Source organism: Bos indicus, chromosome 23 (genome assembly GCF_029378745.1).
Source record: "Bos indicus isolate NIAB-ARS_2022 breed Sahiwal x Tharparkar chromosome 23, NIAB-ARS_B.indTharparkar_mat_pri_1.0, whole genome shotgun sequence".
Lineage (NCBI taxonomy): Eukaryota > Metazoa > Chordata > Mammalia > Artiodactyla > Bovidae > Bos > Bos indicus.
In genome coordinates, this window is record NC_091782.1 from 45,323,716 (window position 1) to 45,349,988 (window position 26,273).

The 26,273-nt window shown below is 47.3% G+C and overlaps 1 protein-coding gene across 8 annotated transcripts in view; it reads right to left on the reverse strand.

The window, feature by feature from the left end:
* The window catches only part of PHACTR1 (phosphatase and actin regulator 1), a 521,847-nt gene that overhangs the window by 14,423 nt on the left and 481,151 nt on the right, over positions 1-26,273 (reverse strand). For all 8 annotated transcript variants that reach the window (XM_070778380.1, XM_070778378.1, XM_019986131.2 and 5 more), the window contains 2 exons: positions 25,469-25,719; positions 23,261-23,417 (listed from right to left, as the gene is read on the reverse strand). In XM_070778380.1, coding sequence (XP_070634481.1) covers positions 23,261-23,417; positions 25,469-25,719 — 408 coding nt within the window. The remainder of the gene's footprint in view (positions 1-23,260; positions 23,418-25,468; positions 25,720-26,273) is intronic.

Here is a 26,273-nt window from a genome sequence, read left to right on the forward strand (position 1 = left end):
GGAAAAGGGATGACACTTGGTGCCGGCATGTAATTTAGCCATAGCAAGTGAGGCGTCACAGCCAGGATGTGAACTGGCTATGATGCAACAGCAGGGGGCGGGGTCGAGCAACAGGCGGGTACCACGCAGGACAGAGACTGGGAAGGACACCAGCGAGCAGACGCTACATGTTGTCAGAGGCGCTTTAGTGGATCTGACTCAAAGGCAAGGAACACAAAAGCAAAAGCAAGCGGGACTACCTCATCCTAGAAAGCTTCTGCACAGCCAAGGAAATCATCATCAAAACAAAGAGGCAACCTACTGAGTGGGAGAAGATAACTGCAGATCATATACCCGACAGGGGGTTAAAATCCAAAATATATCAAGATCTCATACACATCAACAACCAAAAAAACCAAACAACTTGATTAAAAAATGAGCAGAGGAGCTGAACAGACATTTTTCAAAGAAGACACAGGGATGGTCAGCAGGTGCATGAAAAGACGCTCAAATCCGTGACTACCAGGGAAAGGCAAATGAGAACCACAAGGAGGTAACACCTCACACACGTCTGGATGGCTGTCATCGAAGAGACCACATAAAGCAAATGCTGGCAACCGTGTGGAGGAAAGGGGTGGTGGCACCCTGTTGGTGGGAATGTAAACCAGGGCAGCCGTTATGCCAAACGGTATGGAGATTCCTCAAAAAGTCAAGAATGGAACTACCATACGACCCAGCTGTTCCACTCATGGGTCTTTGTCTGAAGAACACGAAAACACAAACTCAAAAAGATATCTGAGCCCCTACGGTCACTGCACTATTATTTACGGTAGCTAAGATATGGAGCCAACCTCAGCGTCCACTGATGGGCGACTGGATAAAGAAGATGTGGCGCATACACAGTGGAATATCATCCAACCATAAAAAGTATGAGACCCTGCATTCATGACATCATGAAGGCAGTATTCTAAGTGAAATGAGTCACACAAACACTGTATGATTTCACTCCTACGTGGAATCTAAAAGACTCCCAAACAAATGAACACACACAGTAAAACAAAAACAAACAGATACAGAGATCAGAATAATGGTTACCGGGGGGAGGGGACTGGGGGCGGGTAGCATGGGGGAAGGGGGTCAACTGTACTGTGACAGGTGGTCACTAGACTTGAGGTGGTGATCGCTCTGCAGTATATACAGATGTTGAATTATAATGCCGTTTGCCTGAAACTTACATTAAAAAAAAAAAAAAAGAAAGAGGAGGACTACATGTCCAGATGAAGTTCCAGGAAAGATCACACAATGGGCTTCAGCATCACAGATATGTTGGTATTTTTGAGACTCTTGGAAACTATTTAACAACCCTGCAAATAATTATTCAGTTTTCTGCTTCCCTCATCAGGATGAGGTGTGTGTGAGGTGAGAACTCTGTGGAAGGGGTCTGAGGCCCCCTGAGTCCTTCCAGTAGAACTAAGGGGTAGAAAACAGCGCTGTTCTAGCAGCAGAGGTCATAGTCCCTCCCGAAACATCAGCAACCGGTGTCTAGAGTTGGCAAGATGTTTACACCATGGGGGCTTCCCTGGTGGCTCAGGCAGTAAAGAATCCACCTGCAATGTAGGAGCCTGAGGTTCGATCCCTAGGTGGGGAAGAACCCCTGGAGGAGGGCATGGCAACCCACTCCAGTATTCTTGCCTGGAGAATTCCAGGGACAGAGGAGCCTGGCGGGCTACGCTCCATGGGGTCGCAAAGAGTCAGACATGACTGAGCGACTAACATTTTCACTTACATCTTGGACACTAAGAGCGACACAGATTCAAAATAAAGTCCATGGAGTTGCCAAGTATAACTGTTTTAAACCCAGTGCTCACTGACAGCTGATTCCATGATGCTCCGATATCACTGCCATGTAGGCTGCACACAGGGAGTGGGCCTCAATGCCAGAGAAAGGAGTTTTGATCGGATATCTGTCTTCAAGGTGCTTGGGAGGACCTTGGAGACAGCTGGAAATGGATAATCCCAAAGTGTTCTCAAATTTACAAGAACATTTTAGCATCTATTCTTCATTTTCTAAAACATCCCATGAAGGTATTATTTATCTGCACTGATAAAGGCCAGCTCCTCGAGGTTCTAAATTTGGACTCAACAGTCTTCCCGTCCTTTCTAAAACGGCATTCTCCAACTGCAGCGGGGGAAGCTGAGATTACACAAGTGAGCAAGTCAGTGTCACAGGTCTGGGATGTAACTCCTGACTCCACTTAGAATGAGCTTCTTAGAGGCTCTCCCTCACTTTTCTGTTTATCTTTCTGCCAAATACTAGTTTCTTTTGTAGGTATGCACAGCCACCTTTGTGGGACCGTTTTGGAAAACCAAGGTTTCACAGGAAGCTAGGGTTTGGGGATAGTCTGTTTTGAAGAAGCCCTTCCAGATTCAAGGTGGAGCTTGCACCTTAAAAGTGGGGGTCAGTGTTTTAGAATCTTACGCCCAGAAGTGTCTGCAGAAGGTTCGCTCACTGGCTTGTGCTACGCAGCCCATGTATCCCACGACCAGACGCCTTGCCTGGTTCTTTGCTGGCCTTTCTGCTTTTGTTTTTCTTATGCGTCATGTTTGGACGGGACGAAACAATGAGTGACTGAACTCTAACCAGAGAAAATTCTGCTATTAACTAGGCAGCCTTATCGTTAAATACACATGATTTCAAATGAGGCCCTCTATTTATGTTTCATTTCTCTTGAAAGGGTCTGAGAAAAATATCCAGGCTAATCACACACAGCTATAAAATGCAGCCAAGTCCTCCCAAAGGGCATGTGCTATAATTAGTTGTTTTGACTTTGAAAATGAGATTTGGTAGGAGAATGATATTGTGGCTTAATGACAAAGTGCTAAACAGCTCAGGAGTTAGGGGACCAGGGTTCTACTCCTGGCTCCGCACTGAACCCACCTGGACAAGGTAATGGACCCATTCAACTCTGTGTTTCTCTCTCTACAAACAATAGGAGTAACGGAATAAGCTAATGCTGACTTAACGCCTAAAATGTACAGGCAGGCTCTAAGAAGCATGCATACTAATTCATCTAATCTTCAGGTCAGCCCCTTGAGATAGCACCACCAGCATTTCCACTGTACAAAGCAGGAAACCGAGGCACAGAGAGCTGCATACCTTGCCCTGGCTGGGTGAGGGGATGAGCGTTTCAGATTTACAACATATCACACTGTTTGTTGTACAGAGAATGGGTTGGGAGATGCAAGAGGCAGTCTGAGTAGGAGCCCTGGAGGCTACTGCGCGCCTGGTATTGGATGATAGGCACTTGGGCTAGGCTATGGAGGTGGATGTGCAAGCTCTTTAGGAGTCTAGTTGACAGACCACAGAGACACAGCGTCTGTGGACACTGGGGAAGAAGGAGGTATACTGCCTAGCTCTCAAGTTCCATAACTTACACGGCTCGATGGATGGTTATGCCATTCACTGAGAAGGTGGGGAACACTGGAAGGAAACTGGGGCATTTGAGGATGGGGGGAAGGATAGAAAGGGACAATGAATCTGAGCTTAGACCTGTTGAGTCAGAATGATTGTGCAACGTCACAGTGGATGTGTCCAGTAGGCAGCTGGGTCTACTGAGCTCAGCGGAGAGGAGAGGGTCAGGCCAGCGGCAGAAATTTCTGGCTAGTCTGCATAACAGATACTCTCTGAAGCCAGGGGAATGGAGAGAGCACAGCATGAGAAGAGGAGAGGGCCTGGGATGAAGCCTATGGAATTCCAATAATTTAATGCTAAGATGAAGGAAGACAAACCTGCCAGGGAGTCTGAGGAGGGGCAGTGCACAGACGCAGGATGCAAACTAGAAGCCTGGCACCATGGAAGCGGAGGGAGGAGACGGGCATGGCCAACCAAGTGGCTGGCACGCCGAGAGGTCAGACGAGGCCTGAAGAGCCTGCCCTCGGGGCAGAGCACCAGGGAGGTGACGAGCAAGCTCACCCAGAGCTCTTTCGGGGGCGGTGGGGACAGGAGCCAGGCTGCAGTGGGTGAGAACAGCGGCGAGGAAACGGACCCAAGAGGCACGGGGGACTCTGCCACGAAGCCGGCTCTGAAGGGACCAGAGCTGGGAGGGGAAGCAGGCTCAGAGGAGGTTTATAGTCTCTAGTGACTAGAGGCTGCCGGTGTTTAATGGAAAGAATCCAGGTTAAGAGGGAGTGGTGGTGACAGTGAGAAGTTAAACATATAAGGAGGGAGAAGGCTCTATGGACAGCGCAGGAGTCCGGGAAGGCAGGAAGGGTTGGGGTTTTAGGGTCAGAAAAGACCTTATCTTTCAGGTGGAGGAGGGACAGCTCTCCGCTGTGGCAGCAGGATGTGGGAAGGAGTGTGATGTACGGAGGTTTGTATGTTTCGTATCAGAATTAAGGGCATTGCCAATTGACAGCTTTGACTTACTCTTTCAAGTTGGACTATAATAAGGATGACTTACAATAGTTTAAAATATTATTTTTCCTTGAAAGGTCTGTCTTTGAACAGAGCCAAACTCACAAAGCAAAGGGATAAAGTCCTAGTTTCAGAATTCATCATCGGAATTTTAGGGGAGTCCCCCGGGCAGCCCACCATCTTTACCAAGTAAAGCACCCATCTGCCTGGTTCCTCTTAAGACCAAGCTTGTGTAGAAGTGTTGGTTAGTAGCAGAGCACAATTACTGTGCTAATGAAGAGGTCAATTTTATGAATAATCCCGAGGAGCTAATTTCAAGAATAAAAGCAGAGATGCCCTCTGAATGCACTGAATCTCTTATACCATCCTCACCTTGGCAGTAGATTCAAGTAATTTTATCTGATTTTAGACTAACATTAAATTAAAATCCCTCCTGATATGTAGACATGACCCCTCATATGCTAGATGACACAGAAAAACTCCCATTTGGGGAGTTAAACTTTTATACAAAATGAATTATCCAAAACTCAAACTTTAATGTCCTTTTCAGTGATCTATTTAATCAGCTTTATTATATAGGTGACCCTGGTTTATACAACGTCTCTGAGCAGCAACACTGTTTCCACACCTCAGATGATTTCCTCTTTGCCACGGACCCCAGCTTAGAGATCTCCACTTACCGTGAACTGAAAAATCACCAAAAGAAAGTGAAAGTGACTCAGTCGTGTCCGACTCTTTGCGACCCCATGGAATTCTCCAGGCCAGAATACTGGAGTGGGTAGCCTTTCCCTTCTCCAGGGGATCTTCCCAACCCAGGGATCGAACCCAGGTCTCTCGCATTGCAGGCAGATTCTTTACCAGCTAAGCCACAAGAGAAACCCACTTGAAAAATCACTGATTCCCATTTAAATGTCACTTGCCATCCATTGCCATGTATGAGCCCTCTATTTTCCTTCAAAATGTAAGAAGGGATATTATTATTTTTTTATCAGTCTGAACAATTCCATCTTTATCACTAACCACAAGAGAAGAGCAAGCAAACTGACATTTTTCTGTGAAATAAACACACCCATCCCCAAACAAACGGCATTCGGTGTTGGCCTTGGAAGGAGGAGACTGCCAGCAAACAGTGGCGAGATGCTTTAATATATGCAGAGCAGCATGACAGCGTCCCCAGAGCAGTGACACGGGCCTTGGAGGTTTGGCCGGTCTGACGCCAGCAAGGGATCGTTCTGCCTCCCAGAGCTAATGAGTTTTCCACAGGCTTTGGAACGGCAAGGTCACAGCTTTCATTAGTCTTTACAACCGCTTATTGTTCTGCGGGCCCTGATTTTAAAGCCTGGATTTCTAAACCTGTATCTGCATTTCAGGGCTGGTGGGGAGCTGAATTGACTTTGGTTTCTTTGCCGCATCTCAGCAGCGGAGGGAGGCAGCTGCCTTTTCAGACGGATGGAAAGAGAAAAGGGCAGAGGTGCTTGTGGAGAAGGACAGAAAGCAGGGCCCTCTTTCCTGCGGCAGGAAGGAAGAGATGGGGTTTCCCAACAGAGGCCTGAGACGGGACACAGGACAAGTGGGGACAGGCGTGGTGGGGCCAGGGGCAGGGGAGAAGCTCTGAATCCTGTCCCCTCGGAATCTGTGTCTCTCGAAATCTTTCTCTAGCGCTTGTCAGCGCCATGTGGGCTGGGGCATTTCTGTCTGGGGCCTGGTCATCACTCCGTCCCCAGTTCCTAGGCGAGGACCGAGAACATATTAGGTGTTCATGTAGTCATTATTAAACCCAGATCCGCCCACACATGCTCCCTGGATGATGTCCTCAACACTCACGACTTCAGTTAGCATCCACATGCCAACGACTCCAGATTCGACGTCCCTAACCAGGTTTCTGAGCTCCAGATCACCTTTTCAATTATCATTTTAGATTCCAACAGGCCGTCAAAAGTAACGGGTCCCCAAAGAATTAATTTATCTTCCTTTTCTGGGCAGGTAGTTTTGCCAGCTGGACAAATTATTTTGTCCACCAATAAAATCCCCTCTCCCGCCACAGTGAGCTACCCAGGAAACCAGGAACTATCCCCTCTCTGCACTTCAGCCTTGGTGGCCACTCAAGCCCCAAGTCCAAACCATGTCTCATCCCATCCCACCATGGACCCTCTGGAAATCAGGCCACCATCTCATGCCGCCAGCCTGTCGAGAATGGCCTTTGTGAGGGGTAAATCTGATCACTCCACTCCCTGCGTGAAAGCTAGGCACGCCTTCTTGGAGTCTGAAGGAAGGACTCAGAACACGCAACGTCCCATAAAGTTCTTTGTGATCTTGCCACTTGCAGAGAATCTCCCCCATCCTGTCCTTTAGACATAACCACCTCCTCTTGGCTCCTTCCAGATTTGCATGCCTTTCCTTATGTTTGAACATTCTTTCTCTTCCTCTTTGTCTGGCTAACTGGCAGTAATCCCCAAGACTGCAGCTTAAACCTCAAATGTCACTTCCTCTGTTCACCAGCCTTTTGGTTAAGGTGCTTCCACGGCGTGTGACAATAGTCTTGCGCTTCCTGCTGTACCCTGGTACTGTGATTCTTCCGTTTATGCCCACCTTGTCCCCTGCAGTCCAGGGCTGAAGCTTTGGGAGGCAGGGCCACGTGTCCCACTCACCAGCTGGACTGCATCATGAGAGTATAACCTCGAAGGGGCACAGAAGCCCCCACTCAGAAGGGTCCTGTGCTAGATAGATGTGCAAGACAGACATAAGAATACAGACTTCTTCATCCAGTCATTCATTCACAAAATACCGTGGGTCCGGATTCCCCCAATGCTCTGCTTTGGTGGGCCTCAATATACAACATACACAACGCTTGGTTACTCTTCAAAGCGAGGTGACAGATGCAAAGCTGGAGATTGGCCTCGGCCTCGTGCCTGCTCTGATGAGACACCTGCGTGATTCCAGGACCCACAGGGGTCTGTGCAGCTCACGCTCTTTTCCTGTTCCCCCCCAAGGGCCCCCGTCATCTGGGGCCCATCAGCACCTCCTGGGGGGAGGCTGAAGGGCCTGGCTGACACAGAAGCTGAGAGGCAGGTGCCAAGCACCCCCGACCTCCTCTCTCTTCCTTCTCCAGGACCACAGCTATTTTCCTACCTCTCGGGGCCCCTTCGGAGCTCCTATTTCTGGAAAAAATCACAACGTGGGTTCAGATGAGATTTCATGCTGTTTAGAAACCTGGAGATGGAAACACAAAAACTCCCCAGGGAATCTCAAACGTTCAAGTGGAGGGGATTTCGGTCACCTGATTCTGCCCAGTCTTCTGTAATTCCCCCTTGGTTAAAAGTCTCACTTCCATACCGCTTCCTGGTCTGTGACACTACAATTTTAACGTATAGCTTCATTTTAAACCAATAGCTCTGTTGAATTAAAGACTGGTAAAGAATGTAGGTATTCTTATTAAATTATAAGTGCTTTCCTAAGGCTTGATAACATTTCACAAAATACATACAGCTTCCACATCTGCCTATCTTTTTCGACCTACCTCATATATATATATATATTTAGAGAGAAGAGAGAGGTGATGTGACAAAAAGACGCTCCACAACCCTGTCTTTTTTCTCCCAGCAGCATGGCAGATTTCAGGAATGTCTAACCACTTTGGATTTGCCTTTTTGCACTTTTTGAAAATCTATTTGCTAATTCACAAAGAATCAGAAAAGACAGAGTTCTAATCATATGTATGCATGTTCAGTCGCTCAGTCGTGTTCAACTCTTTGCCACCCCATGGACTGTAGCCCACTAGGCTCCTCTCTCTGTCCATGGGATTTCCTAGGCAAGAATACTGGAGTAGGTTGCCATTTCCTACTCCAGGGGATCTTCCCAACCCAGGGATTGAACCCATGTCTCCTGCCTCCTGCACTGGCAGACAGGTTCTTTACCACTGCACCACTTGGGAAGCCCAAGTTCTAATCAAGGAATGGGTTTATTTTTCTAGGAATGGATTACCAAATGGGAAAGGCAAAGAGGAAAGAGAATGCAAAATGGAATGTGATACGGTTGCTTCAACAGGCTTGACACTGACCATACAGGAGATGAATACCAACGCGTTTACTCATGTCTTGGCCTGCTCTACGCAGTGGATTGGGAGATAGATCACTTGTAAGAAGAGACTATATATATCCCATCTAGTATGTTCCCCAAAACAGACCATGAGTTCATAGCACATGTCGACCATAGCATCCTCAGCTCCCAGCCTGGGGGACAGCAGGCCTGTCTTTTCTCTCGCTCTCGTGTGTGTGTGTGTTACACACACATACACATGTCCTGTTTTTTTTTTTTCCTTGCATTCTGTCCACATCAGATATTCAGCATACACACATCACCCACACATGCCCCTTCCCTTGGACGTGTGAGAGCGGAGGGAAATCACAGGATCACAGCAGCACAAGCCCCCAGGCAGGGAGCGCCTCAACACCAGCAGGCCCGGGGGACCTGGACGGAATCCGCCAGCAGCTTTGCCCATGACTGCAGGTCTGTCACCGGAAGTGCCAGCAAAACCAGCTCCTGGGGCACAGAAGCGGCTCCCACGTCCATCCCGAGGGAACCGGCTGACGACGACCCTTCCCCTCAGGGAGGCATGATCTTCTCCTCCCAGCAGAGCCAGACCATGGCCAGCAGCCTGACCAGCATGTCTTTAAAGAGAGCTAGCTGTACTTTCTGAGCTTGTCTGGAAGCAGAATCCTATACACGGCGGACAGAAACACTCAGTCACTCAGAGCCCTGAAAGCCATCCTTCCTAGCCAGACCAGCGTCCCCAGAGAAGCAGGTGGAAGGCTCTCAACCAGAGCCAACCACAGTACCCTCTCCAGAAGACGGACATTCCTGACATTGTGTGTCTGTGTGTGTGCGTGTAGAATACAGATGTCTTTTCTTCATGCAGTAAGTGTTGTGTTTACACACATCCCGCACATCCACAGTTCTGAAATCTGCTGGGACCGCAGCCACAATATCCCTTCATACCTGTGTGATGCTCGGTTCGGGTACCACCCTGTCACCTGTCCTGAGGCTAGCGATGGGTGAGGCCAGTCCGGCACCCCAGGAGTCTGTGCTACTAGTTGACTTTCACTGGTGTCCCTCTCACTAGCCCCCAGCTCCTCCTGTGGGGCTTGGAGTTTAGCTACAACAGCGGAAACAAGAAGACACTCATCACCCCTGTTGACACTGATGTCCAAACTAGGCCGGCCTGGCAGGGCGTGTGGCCTTCCTTTCTTGAGGACAACACCCATCTTCTGCTATAAAATGATTCCCTCTGAACCCTGTGTGTGGGGCCAGCCCCTTCCACGCTGGCCACCAGTGGAGCGACACTGCTTTTGATGCTACCTGAGTGTCCTGGAAGTAGCTTTTCTTCTTGTTCCAGTAGGAAGTAGAATTTAAAAGAACGGACTTCATCCCTGGTATAATTTCTAGCATAATATGGTGCTTCAGGGGCTTCCCTTGTGGCTCAGCTGGTAAAGAATCCACCTGCAATGTGGGACACCTGGGTTGGGAAGATCCCCTGGAGAAGGGAAAGGCTGCTCCACTCCAGTATTCTGGCCTGGAGAATTCCATAGACTGTATAGTCCATGCGGTCACAAAGAGTTGGACACAACTGACCGACTTTCACGGTGCTTCAGACTTGGACAAGGTTGCATGAATCTACAGCTCCTTCATGGGAAACACCTGAGCATCCGAGTGATTCTGTTGACTGTGGGGTGAGAATCAGATTGCACAGGTTGTGGCCCCAAATGGCTACTACGTGTGATTGAAAACTGTCAAGAGGGAGCACAACGCAACAGAAATGAGATGGAGTGATGCTCGGAGGACGCGGCAGGCTCCACCGCACTCAGCTCCCTCGAACCTCAAGGAAGCACCTCCCGGGTCACTCAAGAGGGCGTGCCCAGGGCTTCCCTCAGACGGGATGTTGCCTGGGCTGTGTGGGGTGGAATATGCAGATGGCAGACTCATCGGTCCAACCAAATTTGGGGAGGGCAGCTCTGCAGAGTCGCATTTTAATGAACCTGTCTCAGCATCTTTCAAGAGGGAGCCTAATAAGTTATAACATGAAGATAAGCATCCCCCCATGGCTCAGTGGTAAAGAATCCACCTGCCAACGCAGAAGACATGGGTCTGCTCCCTGGCCCAGGAAGATCCCCTGGAGAAGGAAATGGTAACTCCCTCTAGTATTCTTGCCTGGGAAATCCCATGAACAGAGCAGCCTGGTGGGCTACAGTCCACGGGGTCGAAGAGTCAGACACGACTCCAGAGACTAAACAACAACCACACCAGGAATCACCACGTCCAAAGCAGGGCTGCGCTCACTGCGGGCACAATTCCCTCCGACATCCCGATTACCTGTCAGCCGTGTTTATCCGTCTGCCTACTTTTTTTCCCCAAAGGCACTAACGAGGCTGCCCGTTTTGAAGAACTATTGTTTTAATGGCTCGGTGGGCACAGAGCATAAAATTTTCATGATCACACTTCCTAAAATAGAAGCGCATTCACTTGTATTTCAAAGGAATTGCCTTCAGAATCAGAGGGAAAAGCGATTTTCCAGGGTTTGGGTCTTTGGATGGTGATTTTTCCTGTTTATATTCTGTCAAAAATTACCATTTAGTTATTAGCATATATGCAATTTTCAAGGCTATTATAAAAAATCTTTGCATTCGAAACCAAGAAGAGGGAAATGGATATAATGAAGATAAATAAAATGAATTACTCTTATTAGCATTTTGCATGAGAGGGTTTTTTTTTTTTTTTTTGCCAGTAAACAAAGACGGTGCGGGGACCCATGAAAAACTGGTATACTGCAAACATCTCAGTTGTAATCCACTTCTGCTATTTAAATATTCAGGATTACATGCCAGCACTAATAGGAGAGCTGCAGAAAAGTCACTGACAGCCAAACCGGTGGCCAGATTTGGTGGATGAGGCAGAAAGAGGGCTACACACCACGGAAATTATTCTGGAGACCAGAAATGCCAACTTCACCACTGAAGCAAAGAACAAAAAAATCTTCTTAAGTATAAATGACTAGAGCTTCATTTATCATCTGAATGCCAGAATCGCTAGAATAGACCAACCCCAAACTAAGGCATCAGAGAGAGAGTCTTCTCAAGTGCCGTCTCAGTCTTCAAAGTTACTAATGAGACTTTCCCAGCTGTGAGTAACTAGAAAGACAGGGACCTCTCTTTCACATGGGCACTTTATTCAAATGTTCCTTTAGCAACATGGGACAGACCAGGAAACGATGCCCGTGAAAGAAACCACCCGTGAGAGAATTCAAGGATTCCTTACTCATGGGCTTTTTGATTTCTGAAGATGTTTCTTAAGGATTTAATCCAAAACTTTTGAGTCATTTCTCTTTCAGACAGGAATTGAGAAAATCAGCTAAGGCCTATGACTTGTTTTACTTTCCAACAAATAACTGGCTTGTTTCTTCCAGTGAGAAGTGAATTCATTTCTCCTCTTCCTGATGGTATTAATTTTAGCACTGGCTGGGGTCAGAAGTCTTGGTTTCAGATCCCAGTATAACCAGATAACTATGTGAACTTGGCTAGCCCCTTAATTTCTTCTGATCTCAGTTTCTTTAACTGTAAAATGAAGGATGTTAGAGGTGGTGATATGTGAATGTCCATGGCAGCTCTAAAGTGCTCTAATTCTATTATTTCTTCACATCCAGAAAATGCAGTTTGAAAGGAGTGAAGAAACTCACAAACAGCCTCCTTGTGATACAGGTACAAAGCCCATTGTGGGAAAAAAATGAGGCTTGTTCTGCTTATTGGACTAGGAGAAGTGATGGGTGTATTGACGACGCCGTCCTCCCTGGCTATGGAGATGCTGGAGCCGTGGATTCTAGAAGCACGTGATGAATATACGGATAGAAGCTACCTGACCCATGTTAGGCTTTACTCCAGTGAAACACACACTTTTTATGGCTTGAACCACTGGAATTCAGGCTTTGTCTGGTAGGGCAGCTAGCATTACTTATTCTGAATAACAAGTCTAGCATAATACGGCATTCAGCTTCACAGTGAGAGAGAAGGGACTAGCATTCATTATCTACCTCAGTGTGGAGAATTACTCATCTAGTGCTCCTAGATGACGGTGAGCGGAAAGTCAGTCTTACAGGGAGAGAAACTAAGGCTCGCCAGGAACCTGACTAGTTAAAAGATGGAGCTGTCTCTCTCAGGCCTGACTTCACAGTCTTTGATTGCTCTCTACTGCACCACTGCTTCCCAGACTGCAGTGTGCACCAGAACCAAGCTTGTTAAAAAGCAGATTTCTGGGCCCCATCCTCTGATTCAGAGTCTGGGCGGACCCTGAAAACCTGCATTTTTCCAGGTGATGCTGGTGCGCCAGGGACCATGCTGTGGGAACCACGCACACTGCTTCTCACCCTGCATCAGGTACCAGTGCCTCAAGAGCCAAACCTCGACGTCCAGTGTTTCAGGTCTCCCTACTCATTTCAGGGAAGCCCCAAGAATCCTGGAGTTGCCATATCCTTCTCCAGGGGATCTTCCTGCCCAGGGATTGAATCTGGGTCTCCTGCGCTGGCAGGCAGATTCTTTACCATCCGGAGCCATCAAAGAAGCCCACTTATTATGGACAGAGCTACTGAAATGCAAGACAGAGCCCAGTTCAATCCAAGATGGAAGAACATCTCCTATTCCTTCTTCTTTCCATGGCTTATCTCTCCCGTGAGCACGATTGCTCCCATGAGCCTGAGCCACTGGTTCAGGACTCCACCCTCCCACACAATCCCCAACCACAGGCACCCACTGCTACACAAAAACGAAACCAAACTAAATGTTGTTCTCAGCATGTTGGCTTAAAATAGAAGGTTCTGGATTTGAAAGGTGTGTTTCTCTTTGCTGCTCACTATCTCTAAAGTTCACAGCTCAGTTTCCTCACCTACAAGAACAGAGTCCCAACTGCAGCCACCTTGGCAGGGTTGGGGAGAAGGCAGTCAGATGAAGTGCAGCTGGGAGAGCATTTTCTCAACAGCAAAGGCTCCAAAGTCTTAGACAATGTTATGTCAGGACCATCACCCCGAGAGGTCGTCTCTAAACATACATATCTCTTTCTTAGCCAAATATTCTGAGAAACAGGGTCTTTCTTTCTGACATTGGCTAAGATGAACGACAAACAAGAATCATCATTGCAGATGACCCTAGTCACGAGCAGGAGGAAAACCCGTGGAGAACTAAAAGCCCTTCCTTTATCTAACTTCCGGGTGAAGAGAAACCTCTTAGAATGCGGCCGTCAGCTGCCTATTTGAAATATCAACAAAATGCATATGACACCACTCTAATGGCAGAAGGCGAAGAGGAACTAAAGAGCTTCTTGATAAAGGTGAAAAAGGATAGTGAAAAACGCTGATTTAAAACTCAACATTCAAAAAACTAAGATCATGGCACCTGGTCTTATCACTTCATGGCAAATAGATGGAGAAAACGTGGGAACAGTGTCAGATTTCATTTTCTTGGGCTTCAAAATCAATGTGGATGGTGACTGCAGCCATGAAATTAAGACTCTTGCTCCTTGGAAGAATAGCTATGACAAACCTAGACAGTATATTAAAAAGCAGAGACATCACTTTGCTGACAAAGGTCCGTACTATAGACAAAGCTATGGTTTTTCCCGTAGTCATGTATGGGTGTGAGAGTTGGACCATACAGGCGGCTGAGTGTCAAAGAATTGATGCTTTTGAACTGCGGTGCTGGAGAAGACTCTTGAGAGTTCCTTGGACTGAGAGGAGATCAAACCAGTCAATCCTAAAGGAAATCAACCCTGAATATCATTGGAAGGACTGATGCTGAAGCTGAAGATCCAATCCTTTGGCCACCTGATGCAAAGAACTGACTCAATGCAAAAGACCCTGATGCTGGGAAAAATTGAGGGCAAGAGGAGAAGGGGATGACAGAAGATGGGATGGTTAGACGGCATCACCGACTCAATGGACATGAGTTTGAACAAGCTCAGGGAAGTAATGAAGGACAGAGAAGCTTGGCGTGCTGCAGTTCCTGGGGTCGCAGAGTCGGACACGACTGAGCGACTGAACAACAACAAAGCAGCCAACTCAGGACTCGCCCCTTCTCTGCTTGGTCTGCAGCTGAAGACAGCTGTACTCTTCCTGCCCCTCTATGCCCTGAATTTGAAAAGCCGCTAGAATAACCAGCCATTTAAAAAACATATTAAAAAAAACAACCACCAGGGACTTCCCCGGTGGTGCAGTGGTTAAGACTCTGAGCTTCCAATGCAATGACTCACACCTTCCAATGTGCAGGTTCAAGCCCTGGTCGGGGAACTAAGACCCCACGTGGTGCATGGTGTGGCCACCACCCCCACCACCCCCTCCCGCCACCCCGCACAAAAAAACAACAAAACAAACAGAAAAACCCAAGACTCCCCATCCTCCAATCATGGCCACTTTTAAAAAAAAAACCCTCTGCAAGTTTTAAACCCTAATTTGGATTCTATTTCTGCTGGACAAAAAGCAGCTCCCTGGTCCTACACACTTGCTATATTGCTGGAAATTGCACAGGTGACCAGGGCAGCTGCAAGTCCTAAGTGCAGAGCCCTGGAAGGGCCCTACAGACGTGGCTTTGTTCCTTGACATCCAGTGTGGAGCCTGCAAACTGAGTCCTCCCCTACACACACACACACAGGCACACACACACAGGCACACACAGGCACACTGTCAGGGCTCATCTCTGGCAACAGGATGGCAAGAACTCAGTCTTCACTGCATTTCTTAACAGCTGGAGGCTGAGACAAGAGGGCAAGGCTGCAGATGTCTCTGCAAGGCTCTGAGACACGTTCAGCAGCTGTGGGTCCCTGTGAGACCGGCTGGGACCTGCAACCCTGTAACCGAGCGCTTGCGCTTACACCTACACCTGGACAAACATCTCCTCCAGCAACAGCATACAAAGAAACTATGAGGGACTGAAAGTAACTGCACGCATGCTCAGTTGGGGCAACTGGGAACAAGCTACAAAGGGCCACAAATCAACCTCCATCTCAGAGGTGCTGGGAGCCCAAGCAGGGTCCTGGGCATGAGCCCTGCACACAGCACCACCAAGAGGGTAAGTAAACCACCTAAACCACTCCTCTCATCCAGCCTACCCTCATCCCATTTAAGGAACCAGCTCGGCCCCCACTTTGGCACCTGTTACTTGTTTTCGCTCCCATGGGTGCAGCGTGAGTCCCAGTAAAGCCTTGCCTGAACCTCTCATCTGGCCTCTTAATCGGCTTCTATTGATTACAGAATTCAAGGACCCAAGTTGGCGATATCTATGACAGGTGTGGCTTCCCTGGTGGCTCAACTGATAAAGAATGTGCCTGCAATGCGGGAGACCTGGGTTTGATCCCTGGGTTGGGAAGATCCCCTGGCAAAGGGAATGGCTATCCACTCCAGTATTCTGGCCTGGAGAATTCCATGGACCGTACAGTCTATGGGGTTGCAAAGAGTCAGACAAGACAGAGTGACTTTCACTTTTCATGATGGGTGTGGCTCACGCCTCAATGCCACAACCTCTACTCACAGGGTCCTGAAGTTTTATTCCACCTCCTCCCAACACACCTCACTTAAATCTTTCTCAGGACAATGTCTGAACCATTCATTGAAATTAACATAAAACCAATGTGCAGCTTCCCTTAACTTTCCATCGTCGGGTTGTGCTGTAGCCTTGACTCAACTCAGCACCTTTCAGAAGATGTCAGCCTTTCTGAAGGGCTTTTAGAGAAGATTGTCTACTTTGCACAGTGAGTTAATGGGAGGTGTCAAATGATCTGAAAGCAGCTGAGCTGCTCGAAGATTCCACGAGTTTGTTATGCAAATGCTGCAGGATTCAATAACTCCATTCCCATCATATTTTGCCCAGATTTAGCTTATTCCAATCACTCAGTTGCAGCTTGGTGGCTGGTATCTAATTTCAGTTTTGTTTAGAGGAGGGCTCAGAATCCACAGAAAAAGCCCACTAACCTGAGCCATTCCCACCCAGGCGTTGCAGATGTGAAGGCGAGCGGATATCCATGCCCTCTTCCCGCTCCCCTGTGGTCCCCTCTCCACTCTATCCCTCATCACAGCCCAAGTGGTGAAGAGGAGGATGCGACTGCTGCTGCAAGGCTGCAAGGCCAGATGCATGAGGAAGCTCCTTCAAAACTTCACTCAAGTCTAGTTTCCTCCCCTCTTTCTATCAAGTGATTCACAGGGATGTGTGTTTAGGGCACCCTCAAGTCAGCCAAAGTTGAACTGAATTCCTAGAGCCTTGGATTGTTATTCCTATTTTTAGAAAGTGTTTTTTTTTGCAACAGCAGAAATTACCTGGCCTGAGAAGGTGCCAGCTTACACTCGGCATCAGCCCTTAGGTCTGGGGGAGACGCCATTTGCCACCTTGGAACTAGACTCCTAATGCTGATTTTCCCAAACTGTAAACAGTATGCGAGCTCCAGTCAGAAGGCAGGATTTAATACTGCTTTTATTGCCTGTGCTACGAGCATGAAAAATGGATTTCAAGTTTCTCCCTTGAACATTATATGACGATTTAAAGCCGCACATAATCCTCTGTATATATTATTTTATATTCTGCCTGTAGTGTGAACTACTTAGGAGCATAAAATACAGATTTAGAATACTCTCTATTTCTAGCATATTAAATTCTACATAAGAGAAAATAACACGTTAGGTTTCATGGGAATGATCAGGGCGTCATTCCCCACCTCCCCTATCTCATTCCCCACGCCCCTGTCAGTGTTAAGACAACAGCTTTTTAAAAGAGAGCAAGGACTTCGCTGGTGGTCCAGTGGCTAAGACTCTGTGCTCCCAGGGCAGCGGGCCTGGGTTCAATCCCTGCTCTGGGAACCAGACCCCACATGCCACAACTAAAGATTCTGCAACGAAGATCAAAGATTCTGCACGCTGCAACCAAGACCTGGGGCAGCCAAATAAATAAATAAAAGGAAACAGTAAAAAAAGAGAGAGAGAGAGAGAGATGACAACGGTAAGTACCAAGCAGGAGGCAAGAGGGAGAATTCTGGTAATTTTCAAAGGGGGCTCCTACATCTGATGCCCCGTGATGCATGGTACTGGATCTCAGGCCGTAGGCACAGATTCAAACTGTCAACAATGACCGTGCTTTACCCTTAAATCCTTCTGATTCTGAGACTCATACACATTAAGGAAAAAAAGCAGCTACAGCTATTTCAACCAATTTCTTCATTCATCTTAATGTATTCTTCCACAGTCAATGACAAATATTCTGAAAACCAACTGACTACAAAGTCCTGAAAGACAGAGAGCTGAGTCAAAAGTTTTTTTTAGGGATACAGTGTATTTCTTTAATGATTAATCCCCATAACCCCATTCAAATTAATTGGGATCCTAGAAGATGCTAATTCCCAGTTGCTACAGATTTGGAACAATGAACTAGTTCATAACTGGGAAAGGAGTACGTCAAGGCTGTATATTGTCACCCTGTTTATTTAACTTATATGCAGAGTGCATCATGTGAAATGCCGGGCTGGATGAAGCACAAGCTGGAATCAAGATTGCTGGGAGAAATAGCAATAACCTCAGATATGCAGATGACACCACCTCAATGGCAGAAAGGAAGAGGAGCTAAAGAGCCTCTTGATGAGGGTGAAAGAGGAGAGTGAAAAAGTCTGGTTTAAAACTCAACATTCAAAAAACTAAGATCATGGCATCCAGTCCTATCACTTCAAGGCAAACAGATGGGTAAAAAATGGAAATAGACTATTTTCCTGGGCTCAAAAATCACTGTGGACAGTGTGGACTGCAGCTATGAAATTAAAAGACACTTGCTCCTTGGAAGAAAAGCTATGACAAAGCTAGACAGCATATTAAAAAGAAGTGAAAGTGAAAGTCACTCAGTCGCGTCCGACTCTTTGCAACCCCATGGTCTATACAGTCCATGGAACTCTCCAGGCTGGAATACTGGAGTGGGTAGCCTTTCCCTTCTCCAGGGGATCTTCCCAACCTAGGGATTGAACCCAGGTCTCCCACATTGTAGGCAGATTCTTTACCCAGCTGAGCCACAAGGGAAGCCCAAGAATACTGGAGTGGGTAGCCTATCCCTTCTCCAGCAGATCCTTCCGACGAATTGGGGTCTCCTGCATTGCAGGCAGATTCTTTACCAACTGAGCTATCAGGGAAGCCCATTAAAAAGCAGAGACATCACTTTACTGACAAAGGTCTGTCTAGTCAAAGCTATGGCTTTTTCCAGTAGTTACCTACGGATGTCAGATTTGGATAATAAAGAAGGCTAAGCACCAAAGAATTGATGCTTTTGAACTGTGGTGCTGCAGAAGATTCTTGAGAGTCCCTTGTACTGCAAGACCAAACCAGTCAATCCTAAAAGAAGTGAGTGAAAGTCACTCAGTTGCATCCAACTCTTTGTGACCCCATGGACTATACAGTCCATGACATTCTCCAGGCCAGAATACTGGAGTAGATAGCCTTTCCCTTCTCCAGGGGATCTTCCCAACCAAGGGATCACATCCAGGTCTCCTGCATTGCAGGCGGATTCTTTACCACTGAGCTATGAGGTAAGCCCATCCTCAAAGAAATCAGTCCTAAATCTTCATTGAAAGAACTGATGCTGAAGCTGAAGCACCAGTAGATTGGCCACCTGATTCGAAGAGCTAACTCATTGGAAAAGACTCTGATGCTGGGAAAGATTGAAGGCAGGAGGAGAAGGGAACAACAGAGGATGAGATGGTTGGATGGCATCACTGATTCAATGGACATGAGTCTGTGCAAACTCTAGGACATAGCAAAGCACAGGGAGGCCTGGCATGCTGCAGTCATGGGGTCGCCAAGAGTTGGACATGACTGAGTGACTGAACAACACAGACACACACATGTCCACATTTATCACACACTGAAGAATTCAATCTCATGTCATCAAAGTGTATAGCGCATGCCCATAGCATTTAGGACTATCCTGTAGACAGCAAAAACTATGATTTCCAGGTCAGAAATTAAATCCAGGGGCACAGGCTGAGACATGATCCTGGGGCTAAATTTAATCCATGCTCGGTCTGTACAATGTTAAAAAAATTTGAAATTTTCATTTAAAAAAAAATTCAGATGTTTTTTCATAATATCAGATAAATGGTTCTTCATTTCTCCACAACAACCAGGGGCTGAAGCTGAAGAGTGGCGACCCCTTTTGATAAAGGGTGGACTTTTCATCTCACCCCAGTTTCCAGCACACCTTGATAATATCAGAACTGCCTGCTTTCCTTATGCTCAATACCTACCTGGCTCTGGGCATGCATTTGAGTTTCTGGCTCCTTTTCTAGGTAGACACACTTTATGCTTCCCCAACTGGTATGGTTTGAATTGCATTTCCCCAAAATACAAATGCTGAGGTCCTGGGACTTCTCTAGTAGTCCAGTGGTTAAGATTCCACCCTGTAGTGCAGGGGACTCGGGTTCAATCCCTAGTCGGGGAACTAAGAGCCCACATACTGTGTAGCAATTAAGTCCACAGGCTACAACTACCGAGCCCAAGCACTCTGGAGCCCACGTGCCACAACTAGAGTCCCTGTGCTGCAACTGCTGAAGTACCGAGCCCACACACCACAACCAGAGACCGCAGGCTGCAACTGGAGAGTCTGTGTGCTGCAAGGGAAGATCCAGCACGAGGCAATGAAGATCCTGCATGCTGCGGCCGAGACCCAACGTGGCCAGATAAACACACTGAAAACACAGTATTGAGGTCCAGGTCCAATCTCCAATACCTCAGAGTGTGAGCTTATTTGGAGACAGGGTCTTTTAAGAGGTAATCAAGTTAACACAAGTTGACAAGGGTTGGGTCTGAATCTAAGATGACTGGTTTCCTTCTAAAAAGGCGAAATGTGGGGAGACACACACAGCAAGGAGAATGCTGATGGAAGATGAAGGCAGAGATCAGGATGCTACATCTACAAGCCAAGGAAGGCTAAAGACTGTCTGTGAACCACCAGAACCAGGGAGGGGTCTGGAACATTCTCCCCCACAGCCCTCAGAAGGAACCAACCCTGCTGACACTCTGATTTCAGACATGCAGTCTCCAGACGGTGAGACCATACGGTTCTGATGGGTAAGCCACTCAGCTAGTGGTACTTTGTTATGGCGGCCCTAGAAAGTGAATACTCTCAGTGGCTGAAATAAAGTCAGTATCTCCTTTGATCACTGGGAAGAAGCATAGGTGAGTGGCCTGAATCACCAGCTACTCTGGTCTAGGAAAAGCACATCACAGGGAGAAACATCCTTTCCAACCCAAGCAAGGTTTCCAAGGCTTCCCTAAATGGGTATTTCCTAATGGTGATATATTAAGGGTGAAGAGATGTTTTAGGGGAACAAGTGTCAGGGAGGCAGATTGCTCAAATCTTCATTTATTCTTGAGGTTAATTTCGTGCCTACGTATACTGCAAGGCATCTCCCATTTTATTCTCCTTCCCAGGCTTTTTCTTCCCCTATATGATCCAAAGCATGCAGAAGTGCTGGAGGGGACTGAGGAAGTGATCTCAGTTGGACAGCAATGGGCAGCTGGGTCTGAAAAGCTGGCTGTTCCTCAGAGGAGGCCCTGAGTAACTATGAACAGATCCTGTTTGAGTCTGAGCTCCTTTCTCTTAAAATCAGTAGTCCTTATACGAGGTACCTAGAACAGTCAAATTCACAGAGTCAGAAAGTACACTGGTAGACGCCAGGAGCAAGGGAGTAGGGGAGAATGGGGAGTTAGTTTTTAAAGGGGGTCAGAGTTTCAGTTTAGGAGGGTGAAAAAGTCAGGAGATGGATGATGGAGAGAGTTATACAACAATGTGAATGTACTTAGTGCCAGTTAAATATGGTTAAAATAATATGTTATATACTAAGTGACTTGTACCATAATAAAAAAATTTTTTTTTAAATAAGTAGTCTTGGTGACTTATGGAATGATTCACTTTCTAAAGGATGTTTCTGAAGCAAAAGAATGACTCCTTCAGGCATCAGACTTCTATTTGGTCCCTCAAAATCCTGTTCCAATGGGCCCGCGAACCGCCTTCTAGGTGGCGGAGGAGGGGAGGTTTACTTCAATCAACACTCCAAGCTGGCAAGTGAAGCAGGGCCAGATCAGCTGTCCTCTGGCTGATCAAGAGGTCACCCTCACTATAAACACAGAGAAGCATGGCTCCATATCTGATTTTTTAAATTACAATTTTTTGGGGGGCTGGAGTGGGGTAAGATGGATTTCAAATAAATAAAATGGAACTATGTGGGCTGACTACTAATCTTAGGGGAGTAAAAAGGTTGGTAAATGAAGGGAACTAAAGGTGGATTGGATAGCCAAGATCACGCAGGCTGACCACCTCCTAGGGTTCATGTTGAAGCGCCCAGACCCAGAGAGAAAGCAGTGGCACCTTGCATCTAGGGGGCTCTGGAGGGGTGAGGGAGTGTCCTGAGGTCTCTACATTTCCACGGACTAGAGGTTCCTGGAGAGAAAAAGACCTGCTCACGTGGCTATGAGACAGGACCCTCAGACCTGCGGATTTGAACCTTTCAGAGAACTCAATTTAATTTTTAAAGCACATACCTCTACATATGCCATTTCTTTATCTATAAATTATGTATAAGTACTACTGCATGATATATACGGAGAAGGCAATGGCAACCCACTCCAGTACTCTTGCCTGGAAAATCCCATGGACAGAGGAGCCTGGTAGGCTGCAGTCCATGGGGTCACAAAGAGTTGGCCATGACTGAAGCGACTTAGCAGCAGCAGCAGCAGCATGGTATATATTAATATTAATTATTATTATAATATATATTAATATATTATTATATATTATATATATTAATAATTTATTAATATAATATATTAATATTATACATTAATACAGACATGATTGACTCAAAAAAAGAATGATGTAAAATAAATTTAAGTTCCAGCTCTATTTCATCTACCACATACCCCAGTGGATGGCCATGTTGGCCCCCTGGTTCTCTGCACCTGGCTCGAGTCTGTATACATAAGGCAGAGCAACACATACCCAGCTGACTGTGTTCATGTCTGAAGGGCAGCCCACACCTCTCAAATAACGGTAAGTTGAAATAGTTATTCATTATCAAAGCATTCAAATGACTGAGGTTTAGGAGAGTCTGCCCAATAGCATCAATGAGAAAACATTTTTAGAAGAACACTATTTTTGCATTTTTAGGTAGAAACTCACGTGCAGATGTGAGAGTTGGACCATAAAGAAGGCTGAGTGCCAAAGAATTGATGCTTTTGAATTGTGGTGCTGGAGAAGACTCTAGAGAATCCCTTCAACTGCAAGGATATCAAACTAGTCAATCCAAAGGAAATCAATCCTGAATATTCATTGGAAGGACTGATGCTGAAGCTCCAGTGCTGTGGTCACCGGATGTGAAGAGCCACGTCACTGGAAAAGACCCTGATGCTGGGAAAGACTGAGGGCAGGAGGAGAAGGGGACGACAGAGGATGAGATGGTTGGATGGCATCACTGACTCAATGGACATGAATTCGAGCAAGCTCTGGGAGACAGTGAAGGACTGGGCAGCCTGGCGGGCTGCAGTCCACGGAGTTGCGAAGAGTCAAACGTGACTTAGTGAGTACACAACAACAGCGTTAACACTGGACGTCATTTTACTTGTTTCTGCTCCCTTCTCCCAATTTGGGATTATTCTTAGAGTGCCACCTTATATTTTTATGCTATTAAAACCATCAGGATAAAATTATGTTTTACATCGTGCTCACTCCATGAGGACCGCAAACACGGCCACAGGCTTTTCAAAGACAGTGAGATTTCGAGTGCACCTCAAACAGTCCAAGGGAGCCCCTGACCTACCTGGTGAGCTTGGTGCCAATCTGCTGCCGCAGCTCTAGTCGCTCCTCGTCCGTCTGCCGGGGAAGGATGTTCTTTTCTTCCAGCTCTCGCTTGGAGGGCCTATTGCTGAGTTTGATGGCTAAGGAGTCCTTCCTGCACACCTTCATGGCCAGGGAGCCTGCAGGAGGGCAGAGATGAGTTAATAAAGTCATCGCCAACCTGGGCTCCGGGCTCCCCCAGAGTCAGCTGTGGCCCACAGGGCACAAGACAGGGAGACGGATATAACAGCCCAACTCCTGAGAGTGGTCAAGACCTCAGCCAAAGGAGGAGAGTGACTGTATGTCACTTTCATGGTTTCTGCCATCAGCACGTCCTGTCTACCTCCCAGTGTGCCGGGCATGTGAGGAGCACACGGGCGACCTGTGATGGGATCTCTGCTTCCCCAGGAACTCCCCACCTGGTGGGAACACCGCAAAGGAGGGCAGACAGACTGTGGAGCATAAAACAGACCGCGAAGGATGGAGGACGAGGGGCTGGCACGTGCAGGATAAATGAGACCGACAGGCAGCCGGCTGGAGTGCACCTGCCTCTATGAAGGCTCAGAGGTGATGTGTGATAAGCCAGGGAATCACAGGAGACAAGAGAGATCAGCTACAGCGGGGCTGGGGGTGCGGAGCAAAGTAAGGCTGGGCAACGTGGGTCAGCGTGGGGTGGGAGGGAGAACAAATTCATGGAAAGGCAATATTCGGGCGCTGCTTTTCAACACAGGAGGTTCTGAGCACCTTCCATGAGGAATAAATCCATGCTTCTCAGCCAGGAGAGATTTTTGCCCCCCAGGGGACATTTGGCGAAGTCTAGAGACATTTTTGGTTGTCAAACTGGGGTCTGGTGGAGAGGCTGCTACTGGCATCCAGTGGGTAGAGGCTATTCAACATCCTACGACGCACAGGGCAGCTGCCATGACAATCAGTCATCTGGCCCAAGACGTCATGAGTGCTGAGGTTGTGAAACCCTGGTATAAATGCTCCATCATCTGGGCAGAAAGTGATGGGCAGAGGCTGGACAACATGGGCCTTTGGCTGCCCCTCCGTGGTTCTCTCCTTAATAGCAGGACTGTTTCCAGTGCTCAAGTTTAGTTCGCTACCTGAACCCCAGTATGTGAGGCAAGAGGAAAGGCCTGGGAAGCACCAAGTTTGGGGGATCCCTTTGGATTTTGCATAGTAAGTGCTTGTCTTCTTTCTTCTGCTGCTGGTTTTAGAACATGGGCTTTGGAGTAAGGCCCAGGCAGCTTCAGCTCTCAGCGCTGCCTCTTACAGAAGCTCTGGGCAAGATCCTGGCTGCTTCATTTCCTTCCGCACTACCCCCACCCCCCGGAAAATAGGGCAGGAATTTATGCCCCTGGGGGTTGTGAGATGTAGATAAGAATGAAATCTTAGCCTATTATCAGGCACACAGTAAAAGTTTGCTATTATTTAAGTTCATGCATTAAAAGTTGATAAAATATCAGTCAATATTCATTCAATTGAAACATTCATTTTTTGTAACCAGAATGACAGATTTTGAACTTTGCTTTCTTCATTTTTTGCCTTGTTTCTTAGGGCACTGAAAGGCCTTAAAGAAGAAATTTAAATTCAGTCTCTGAAGTGGTTGAGGTATGTTTAAAAATGAATTTGTTCCATATGCAACAGTTAGTACTTTAGTGTATTCTGTATACTGGAATTGAATTTTAAAGTGCTTCCTTCTCTTCACCCCCCTTTTTTTTTCTTTGGATGGGGGTTTCCCTGGTGGCCCAGATGGCAAAGAATCCACCTGCAATGAGGGAGGCCTGGGTTTGATCTCTGGGTTGGGAAGATCCCCTGGAGGAGGGCATGGCAACCCACTCCAGTATTGTTGCCTGGAGAATCCCCATGGACAGAGGAGCCTGGTGGGCTACAGTCCATGGGTCGAAAAGAGTCCGACACAACTGAGAGACTAAGCACAGAACTGCACATGGCATCCCACAGGAAGCCATCAGAGAAAGAAAGAACATCTAGCATGATGCTGTGGTTTCTAGAGTTCTGATGTTGTTCAGAAGACCGTTACCCTTTCATTTTACTAATGAAGAAATAACAACACTGGACCTCAGATTTGAATCCACAGAGGTGGGCAGCTCCTCGCTCCGGCCATGCCCCCGCCTGGCCATGCCCCCCCCCCATGCCCGCCACGCCCCAAGAGTTTAGAAGTACCTACTGGTATACAATGAAGTGTCGTCATCCTCGTCCTCTTCCTCCTCCTCCTCCTCTTCTCTTGTGTACAGGCAAGAAGAGTCTTCGTAGTCTGCTTCATGAGGCACGTTTTCTTTATTGTCATCACATTCAATCACAACAGTTGGCACTTGTCTGATTTCCGGAAGGCCCAGAGGTCCTGCTTTTGTGACACTGTCACCCGAGTGCAAACCAGAGCTGTGGTAAGAAGTAGAACAGGGGACCCGCTGCTCAGAGCTGTTTAAAAAGAAAGAAAAGAGGACATTCATTCTGGCTAAGGTGTCATATAAATGCATGGGAACCTTTTAAAACCCTGGCCGTCCTGCACTCAGAAGCGAAAGGTCTACGGGACAATTCGAGTCCCATTTCTCACCTACAGCTCGACGTGCTGGGACAGCAGAGCGACCTGGTGGTGGCAGCATCTGCTCTCTTCTGATGGCGGGCAGACTGTTAACTTTTCTGAGCCTCAGTTTCCTTGGATGAAACTGGGTAAATCCTATCTTTTCAGCAGGTCTGGTGCCTGTGCGTCCCACCGGCAGGGCCTCAAAGGAGCCCCACACTTGTTATTTCTAGAAAGGGCCCTCCAAGTGGTTTCTAGACATTGTCCATATCAGTCTGTTCTCCAGGACAGCTTTTGGAAACTCAGATGTGGCTATCTCATCTGTTAGAACCCTGAGTGTCTTCCTAATCTACAAAACCAGGGCTCCAAGACTGATACAGAAAAGTTGTCAAACATCCACACTGCAGGCTATACCAGTCATAGCAAAGAACTAAATTAACTGAAACATAGC